General features: G+C 35.2%; 2 protein-coding genes and 1 non-coding gene across 3 annotated transcripts in view; all 3 read right to left on the bottom strand.

Moving 5' to 3' along the window:
* LOC107646079 (DNA replication licensing factor MCM7) overlaps positions 1-4,111 on the bottom strand; it is a gene marked incomplete in the record, with an annotated part of 6,908 nt that extends 2,797 nt beyond the window's left edge. The window contains 13 exon segments of the mRNA XM_016350270.2: positions 88-253; positions 437-640; positions 739-911; positions 1,164-1,355; positions 1,606-1,783; positions 2,021-2,163; positions 2,421-2,510; positions 2,619-2,741; positions 2,861-3,038; positions 3,273-3,496; positions 3,610-3,669; positions 3,796-3,863; positions 3,955-4,111. Of these exon segments, the coding sequence (XP_016205756.1) occupies positions 88-253; positions 437-640; positions 739-911; positions 1,164-1,355; positions 1,606-1,783; positions 2,021-2,163; positions 2,421-2,510; positions 2,619-2,741; positions 2,861-3,038; positions 3,273-3,496; positions 3,610-3,669; positions 3,796-3,863; positions 3,955-3,991 (1,836 nt within the window).
* On the bottom strand, positions 4,230-4,301 carry TRNAH-GUG. The gene has a single exon. It is a non-coding gene; the product is annotated as a tRNA-His (tRNA).
* Positions 4,912-8,986, bottom strand: part of LOC107646081 (vacuolar protein sorting-associated protein 51 homolog) — a 5,749-nt gene continuing 1,674 nt past the window's right edge. Inside the window, exons 7-19 of the mRNA XM_016350271.2 lie at positions 8,672-8,776; positions 8,449-8,549; positions 8,295-8,362; positions 7,647-7,720; positions 7,493-7,559; positions 7,251-7,360; positions 6,884-7,141; positions 6,683-6,790; positions 6,355-6,426; positions 6,164-6,214; positions 5,859-6,083; positions 5,338-5,514; positions 4,912-5,224 (exon numbers count right to left, since the gene is read on the bottom strand). Coding sequence (XP_016205757.1) covers positions 5,105-5,224; positions 5,338-5,514; positions 5,859-6,083; positions 6,164-6,214; positions 6,355-6,426; positions 6,683-6,790; positions 6,884-7,141; positions 7,251-7,360; positions 7,493-7,559; positions 7,647-7,720; positions 8,295-8,362; positions 8,449-8,549; positions 8,672-8,776 — 1,536 coding nt within the window. The 3' untranslated portion in view covers positions 4,912-5,104. The remainder of the gene's footprint in view (positions 5,225-5,337; positions 5,515-5,858; positions 6,084-6,163; positions 6,215-6,354; positions 6,427-6,682; positions 6,791-6,883; positions 7,142-7,250; positions 7,361-7,492; positions 7,560-7,646; positions 7,721-8,294; positions 8,363-8,448; positions 8,550-8,671; positions 8,777-8,986) is intronic.

Below are 8,986 nucleotides of genomic sequence, written 5' to 3' on the forward strand. Positions count from 1 at the left end.
ACCTCATCTGAACTTAATTTTTATTCAACATGTAAAGAAACTTAAATTATCAAGCAGAATCAACAATTAAAAGAAAAAAGGACTTACAGCTGATACACGGAGAATACTGAGCAATGTTCTGACAGTTGTGTATGAATGGGGAGTACTAGACTTGGCTTCTTCTTGTCGAATGCTGGAGTATGCACTTGCAATATACTCTTCCAGATCTCTTGGGACACTGGGAGATGATCTTCTTGCAGCAGATATATAGGCACTGGAAAAATGCCAAGCAATTTACTTTGTAATAATTTTCTTTTACAAGCAAGAAGAGCATACTTGAAACTGAGAGATGTCAAAGAATCATGCAATCAAATGGACATCATATATGCAATAAACTGCAATATGACAAAAACGAATAAATAAAAATCAGAGCAGTTAGTAATCCTTCTGTAATTACCGAAGAACAGAGGGATCAAGAGGAGTAAATCCTAGTGCAGGGGACTCTTTATTTTGGTGGACATAGACAACATGCCTAGCCATTTCAAGATCACTATCCATATCAGCTCGATCAAGGATTAACCACAGCAAATCAAATCTTGATAGGAGGGCAGGGGGAAGATTAATATTTTCAGCTGGAGTTCTTCGTAGATCATATCTTCCCCTTCACAATAAAGTGTAGATAAAATTAGATTTTGGGAACCACATGCATGACCATCAATAAGAACCTGTCACCACCTAGTTGAAAAGAAATAACAATACCAGGCGGGATTAGCTGCAGCAAGCACAGCAGTCCTTGCATTCAGTGAAGTAGTGATCCCAGCTTTGGCAATGCTAACAGTCTGCTGTTCCATGACTTCATGTATAGCTGTTCGATCTGATTCATCCATCTTGTCAAACTCATCAATGGCACATATGCCCATATCTGCTAGCACCTGAAATCCAGAATATTCCATCATACATTAACAGCTGGATACATACAGTTCAGAGGACATTGATGTATTGATATAGGAACTATGGAAATAATTTAGAGAAAACAATCATTCACCATTTTAATTTTGCAGGCACTAACAGCATTGCTTGTGTTTAACTGTTTTACCACATTTTTTGCTAACTTAAGTGCAACATAATCACAATAGGGAATATAAAAAGAAATTGTATCACTACAAAATGGAAGCTGGCATTACCAATGCTCCACCTTCAAGAACCATCTCATTTGTCACTGGATCTCTCTGAACAGCAGCAGTTAGACCAACTCCACTACTACCTCTTCCAGTGGTGTACACCCCCCTTGGAGCTACATTGATTATATGCTTAAGGAGCTGACTCTTGGCAACACCAGGATCACCCATCAAACATATGTGTAAATCTCCTCTAATCTGCAATTAAATGAAGACTGATAAGTAGTAGGTAAATAACATACCATAGGAACTATAAACTAAACAGAATACAAAATAAACAAAACCAAAATGTACAACCAAAATCATACAAACTTAGTCGTATTTACAAGTTAGAAATTGGTAAGTGTCATATGAAAACATAATTTCTATTCCCTACCAACTCAACATGAATATCCAGCAAAGAAAAATACCCCACTTAACATATTTGGTTCAATGTTTACATAGTTACCTTCATTCCATCTTTCAGCTTCCGATGGGGAGCACCAACAAGAAGAAGAAGCAGTGCTTTTTTAATATCTTCATGTCCAAAAATTTCAGGAGCCAATGATCTTGCTAATTTATTGTAGATGTCGCCATCTTCTGCTAAACGTGCAATCTGCTCCTCCTCGTCTCCTCTAAGTTCATATCTGTGAAAGAATAAATTGATTAGGCAGCTGCTGTTTCCCCAACTACTCAAATTAACAAGGATTTCATTTTGTACAAGTCATAAAAAGCCCAATCAAAGCTGGTTATTTATAAAAAATAAACATATATTATTAAAAAATGTATTTTTTTGGCAGACCTGACAGAAACTAATTTATTGGAAGTGGGATTAAAAAAAGTGCCGGCCATTATCAGTTAAGATTAAAAAAAAGGCAACTCACTCCTCATATTTTTTCTTGAAATGAGTTACAGACATCGCCTCTAAGTAAGTGTCAGCAACCAGACCAGCACGCATTGCTCTGAAACCAGTGTAAGGTATAGGAAGAAAAATCCCAGATAATTCAACCACATCGCCAGGAGCCACCTGACAACGTACAAGAAGCAGGAAAGGGTTAAAAACAGAATCAGATAACTAGCCAGCTAAGCTTCCATAGCTGAAATCATTTATCAATAATTCTCAGTATGCCCATCTATTTTCAGCAAAGATTTTATTCATGAGCTTTTAAGGAAATATAAACAGTAAAGGAAGTCCAACTATGAAGTTAACACAACTATCACATGCTTGATAAATAAAACCATGTTCTGACTGTTAGTTTAATGTCAACAGGTAGAAAATAACACCTTTCTTGTGAGCTCTCCCCTGAAATGAACAGTCATTGTTCGTGGAATATGGCCCTTTGGAACATGTTCAGCTAATTCTTGAATTTTTGCCTGCAGTTGAACCATATCTCCAGTTACTTAGTTAAAGTAAACAAGTAATTGTACAGAAAAATAAGAAGTCCGCACATTTTGATGACTGAGACAGAATAGAGTACAGACCTCTTGAAATTTTAAAAACTTTGAAGCTCTCAGCTGAAGGATAAGGTTCCCCTTATTGTTATTTATTTTACAGCGAGTGGATGGACACTCAAACAAAGGCATGAAGACTCGAGCTGTTACTTCCTGTTTGTGGAGGGGAAGGAAAAAACCATGTCAAGATTTAGTAGATTCTAGCAAATAAAAACATAATGAGAAAAAAAAATTGGGAATAGAGCAGTTGGTGCAGCGATTTCCCAAATTACCTGGTAAATTTCAAAACCACAATCTTCACATGTGTATACAGCAACCTTCATTAAAGGTTTAACATCTGAGCAGCGTGTCACTATACCAGATATTCTTACAATCTGACCAATATATGAAGCCTTCACCTCCCTAATTGTATATGGTCGTCCCTTTGAAGATGCTTTAATATAAACTTCACTGCAATGCCCACAAAAATAAGATAACTATATGCAGTGTCACATATAAGTCAGGGCAGGCATAATTTGCAAAATCTAGTCATTTTTTTTGCCACTTACAAAAATAACACTAATGACTATCGAATTTTTTGCTACAACCAAAACACAGGAAATTGCAATGACAAGCTAAATTGCAGCATTCATAGTGCACGAAGCCAATAGATATTTAAAGGGGAAGAGGAGAAGCGATACTCACTAGTAGCGCTTGATTTCAGGAGGCATCCTCTGCTGTGGGTCTGAACCATCTTCACCGTCTGCAACTTCGTCTGATCTCTGTGTCATCAATATGTCATGGTCATCATCTATGAAGGCCTCAGTAGGTTCCGGCATGATCTCATCAATGGCATCCGAAAAAATCCCAATGTACCTCCTAGTATTCTCGGTTACACGCCTCAAAAATTCCTCGTCTAAATCCTTGTACTGAAAACCCCCAGAAATCAACAGGTAAACAGGCACGCATAAATAGACAGAATATCAGATCAACAAGAAGCAAAAAAGCTAGAAGTAAAGGGAAAATGAAGTAACATATTTACATTAATTAAATCGTCGAGATCGATCTGGACAGCACGAGTTTTGTGGTTTGCTACATCTTGCTGAAACCAAAAAGACGAACAAACAAACAAATAAATAAAACGAAGCGAACTAGGGTTAGTATTCTTTGAAGTTGGATAAGTTAGGAGGAAAGAAATAAGAGGCAAAAACGAAGCTGGAGAACTTACAAGGATGTTCATGTATTTTGATTCGCCATTGATGTCAGCGAAGTTCTTGAGAAAGTCACTGGCCAAAACTGCCGGTAAAATAAAAAGAAGGAAATGGTGTTAACGAAATGACAAAAGAGAAACAACATATGAGAGAGAGAGAGAGAGAGGGGGGTTTACGTTTGTCTGAGTCGAAATCGAGGACCGTGGTGTTCATCTTGCACTTCGGAGGAGACGGCGACGGAGAGAGAGTGCGCGTGCGAGAGAGAAGTGGGTAGAAGAGTGAGAGAGGGTAGAGTGGGAATGAAATGGAATTTGGGCGCCAAACTATAAAAGAACGAGGGAGGTTTTGGCGGGAACGACCCCCCTTGGTAAGGGTATGGAGATAAGGTGTGGTCGGGTACACGGTACACCCTAACGAATATCAGATAAGAAATCAAAAAGCACAAAAATTGTGTGGCTGCTGGGATTCGAGCCCAGGTCTCCACGGCCACAACGTAGAATTCTTACCACTAAACTACAGCCACTGAACACGTTGTTGCTTCTCTATAGATAAAATCAATATTATTAGTTTGTTCTATATATACATAAATGACACTTTATTTTAATATCTACCATTGAAAGTTTTTGGTAATATACAGTTATTAAAGTCAGCCACCAGTATAAAATATATATTAAAATATAAATACACATTAAAAATAAATTAAATTATATATGTATTTATACACAAAAATATTGGTGATTGATTTTAATGACTGATTTTGATATACAAATCGTATTTTTATAAATTTAAATCTCATTATCTCTCATAAAATTTCTTTTTAATTATAAAAATCCAATTCCAATCCATTTTCAATATTTAACAAAATAATAAAATTACTTAAATGTGTATAACCTTTTATAAGAATATCAATATTTGACAATGCACATTGAAGAAACTGTTCTCGAGAGAAGGAAAGTTTTTGTTTTATTCTGTTGTCATTTAGATGAACTATTTAAATTTTCAACGGTTTTTAAATTTTGTTATCTTTTCTTCTTTTTGATGTAAAATTATACAACTAATTGTGTGTTATACATGTAATTTTCTATTATATAGTTTATAAAACCTAATATCATCATACAATAATGTACCAAAGATTGCTGATATATGTAAATAATTCCGAATTAATAATAGGTAATGTTTACGGCATTTCAGATAATGCAACGAATGCAGCCTTAATAATAAAGTGAGAATTTATTTTGGAAAATGCATCCTTCTCTTTAATCCTACTTATAATTTGGACAATGAATAACAAAAAAATATCCCCCTAAGAACAGAATGTATAAAGTTTTATGAAGAGGATGTGTTCTCCTCCAAAGATTTTGCCAGCTTTGCTTGAATTAGTTTGTCCAGAATGGGGGGCTCCAATGGAATTGGATCAAGGCACCTCTCTGTAGCAGCAACAATCACCTGTGTCAACCCCCACAGAAAGAAAAAAAAAAAAATATTTTAAACCTGTTATTTTCATGAGCATATAACACTGCATGAGAATGTTATAACTAAATGTAAACTACTTTTCCAACCTCATCAAGCAAGAAATCCATTGCAGCTTCATCTTCAACTATTTCCCTTAAAGGAGTCCTTAAGAACTGCATATCCAATTGAATTTGCTGAAATCCACTCCGGTTAAAAGTCTGAAGCCTTACAAATTCTTGTAAACTTTTAAGGGATAATTTAACTATGGTCATTACAACTGATTCCTGCAGTTTATATAAACAAAGGATAATGAACAATGTTTGCAATCAATTATTCAAAAGTTTAATTATTCTGTCAGTCTCTATAGTTTTACTGAATTTTCAATTAGGTTCCTATATTTTTTTTTATTGAGTTCGTATACTATATCAGATTTTGTAATTAAGTCTCTACCGTGCGTCGGAATTAACAGAATATTCCATTAGTTTCAATGTTTTTGTCACGCTAGGGACTTAGTTATAAAATCTGATATGGTATAGAGACCTAATTGAAAATTCAGAAAAAATATAAGGACTGACAAAGTAATTAAACCTTATTCAAATTGTGCACCACTAATATGATATATCAATACCTGGGTGTGTTCTACTTTTGTGAAAATTTCAACTTTTTGCTTAAACAGTTTGGCTAAATGTGTTTCCAGAAGCTGGCTCCTCGCCCTTTGAGTATTTGAGCGGTGCAATAATTTCTCCTCTCGGAAGGAATTGCTTTTCGATGAAGCACTGCTTGCGTTACTTCTACGATGCTTTCGCATATCTTGAGGCAAAACCTGCTTCACTTCATTGACTATGACCTTGAGCTGGAACATCATATACAAGTGGAATAAGAATCTTACTCTATAATGCTTCAATTAATGAATATACAATATAGATAACCAACCTCTTGTAGAAATAGATCAACAAACATATGAACTTCTCTTGGCTCCTTATGCTGCTCAAAGCAAAAAAAATGATTTCATATAATTATAATCAAGCCCTTTCAATATGAGCTTTGTGTATGTAGAACCTAGAAGTGATATTACGTGTGGTGAACCTCTTAAACACTAACAAAATAGACATAGCATTGCTGACCTTAACCCATTTAGGTGTGGCAAATCTCTTCTTCTGGAGTAGTGATATTCGTTGAGTTCGAATATTTATGTACTGAAAAGAATCAAATATGTAAACACTGCTTAATTGTGAACTATTTTTTTATACAAGAAAACATTGTTAAAGAAATAAAGTCACAACAGGGAAAATAGGGAATAAATATTTCTATAAAAAGAAAAGAAAAAACCACACTGTTCTACTAACCAAAAAGTGGCACAATGTTGACACAGCCATGTTATTAAGTATTAAAGTAGAACTGGACTACAAACACTAACAGATGATAGATAGCTAGATAGGCTTGAAAGCATACCTGCTGTAGGAACTTGTCACCAGCTGATCTAAATTTTCGAGAGATCTCTCCCGGAACAAAGGCCGGTCCATATTCATATGGACCAGCAGAAAAAGAAACTGCTAATTCCTGACCATTTGGAAGAAATGAAGGCATCCCATCATGATACAAAAAGGAATAAATTTTATGGAACCAATGCAAGTTTGTTGAGTGGATCTTTACCTCGTTGATCTTAGGGATGGCAGTTTGTTCAATGAAAGCAGACAATTGAGCCAGCACTAGGACAAGGCCAGCAAAAGCAGCTGCCTCTGTCAGCCCATGAATTTGTGTAGCTGAAGAATTATTCTTCCCTGAAAACGATTGGAACTGATCCTCAAGTTGCCTGAAAAAATCTTGTAACCCTTCTTGTACCCAATCAATTATTGGCTCTCTTAGTTTATCTATAATCCCTGAGTCATCATCTAGAATCTTGCAAACATCCTGAAATGAACAATAATTGGAGAGATAAATGAAATCACATCGGGAAATTCTGTTCATGTACATGCAACTGATCTTACATCTAAAAGGTTAGGTATGTAAATGTGTTTACCAGCAAGAGGTTCCTGCCTCCTTGGAGAGCAAGTTTTGTGCTAGCATCTAGAGCAGTTTCCAGGGAGTACTCTTCTGTTTCATCTCGTTTCAAAATTTTTAAGAGGCAATCTAAGAAGTGGAAGCTATGTCAACATAATCATACAACAATTTTGCAATTACAAATTTCGTAACTAGCTCAAACATATCTAATTGGCAGGATACTTTGAGCTGAAACTAAAAACAGACATTTTCTGCATTAACCTGAGATATCTAGCAAAAGTTGAGAAAATGCACTTTCCACATATAGCTTGACAGCAACCTTAGCACCCTGGAAATATGTAGGACCAGTTGATGAAAATCCATTTTAAAAATGAGCTTCCATGAGATTGAATTGTGAAGAAGTTTGATGGATGACCTCAAGAAAATGATTAGATAGAGCTGAATCCTGCAAGACCTCGTCCATCAGGAGTGATTCATTCCAAATAACTCCTGTGGCCAGGTGAAGTGTAACAGCATATTGTATCAGTGGTTAATAGCAATTTAAAACCATGATATCATAGAACTACACTACTTTTAACTAAGTTGATATTGCACATCTTTTGAAGCATAATAAATTGCATCAAATGGAGATTCTGGCGAGCTCCTCACTCCTATATGCTCATACATGTAGTGCATTGCAATAAAATGCTTCCCAAAAGACATCATAAAACCAAATAGATCAATACAGTTATGAAAAGAAAATATTATTACCATATCCTTATACTGATTAAGTTTTGATGATAAACATTTAAAAGAAAGTATAGGAATATGGTCAACATTTATTACACACCATGTATTCAAAACCTTTCAGTTAAGGGAAGAACTTAAACTAGAAAAGAAATTTCATACTTGTTCATATAAAAATTTACTCAATAATCAATATCATATCACATCACATCCAAGATATAGGTGTCAAAAGATAATGATTCACATATCAAGGTATGATCAGAAAGTTTCTATAAGGGTCACCTGGATCTAGAAATCATGTTAATCTCTCAAAAGGACAGCAGAGTCATATACTTACGAAGAACACCTAGTAGATCTGCCGCACAAATTCTAGTCGTTACATACTCCTCGGTAATTACAAAGTCCCTAGAAAACAAATAAAGTGGTTTGTATTAAATAAAAAATGAAAATTTCGAGCACAGAAATTAAGAAAACTTCTGGCTGCAGCAGACCTGGTAATCAAGCCTTTAGCAATTTTAACTAATTGAGTTTCTGAATCTGGGAAAATTACTCGAAATGCACGAATAGCCTCCACAAATTCGAGAATAGCTACCTTTGTTAAGAAATAGCAAGAAAACATGATCAAGTGATCAATCACCTAATCGTAACTACCAAATAAGATATATCATATATATGAAACTGAAAGTAAACAAAATAATATTTTGACAGTACTACCTCACGTGCAGAGGGTGAAGCATTCTTTATCTCTTCAGGTTTCAGTTGAATGTCTCTAAGGGAATGTTCCAACCTCTCTAACAGCTTTGTCTTCAAATTGTCCACCTACCAAAAGACAAAAGTAGAACACCATGGTATTTTTTTAATTAAAAACACCAAATATGATAATATGATGATATTCATCTAAAGGGTGGGGATGGGGGTTGGAATTGGGTTTACATCAAGAAGAAGATAGTTTATAGACATATAGTAAACATCTAGAAGAAAAATATTCAGCAGTTGATAAAGCTCCATCATGATGCAATAATGCAATAA

The sequence above is a fragment of the Arachis ipaensis genome, chromosome B06, assembly GCF_000816755.2.
Source record: "Arachis ipaensis cultivar K30076 chromosome B06, Araip1.1, whole genome shotgun sequence".
NCBI classification, from domain to species: Eukaryota; Viridiplantae; Streptophyta; class Magnoliopsida; order Fabales; family Fabaceae; genus Arachis; species Arachis ipaensis.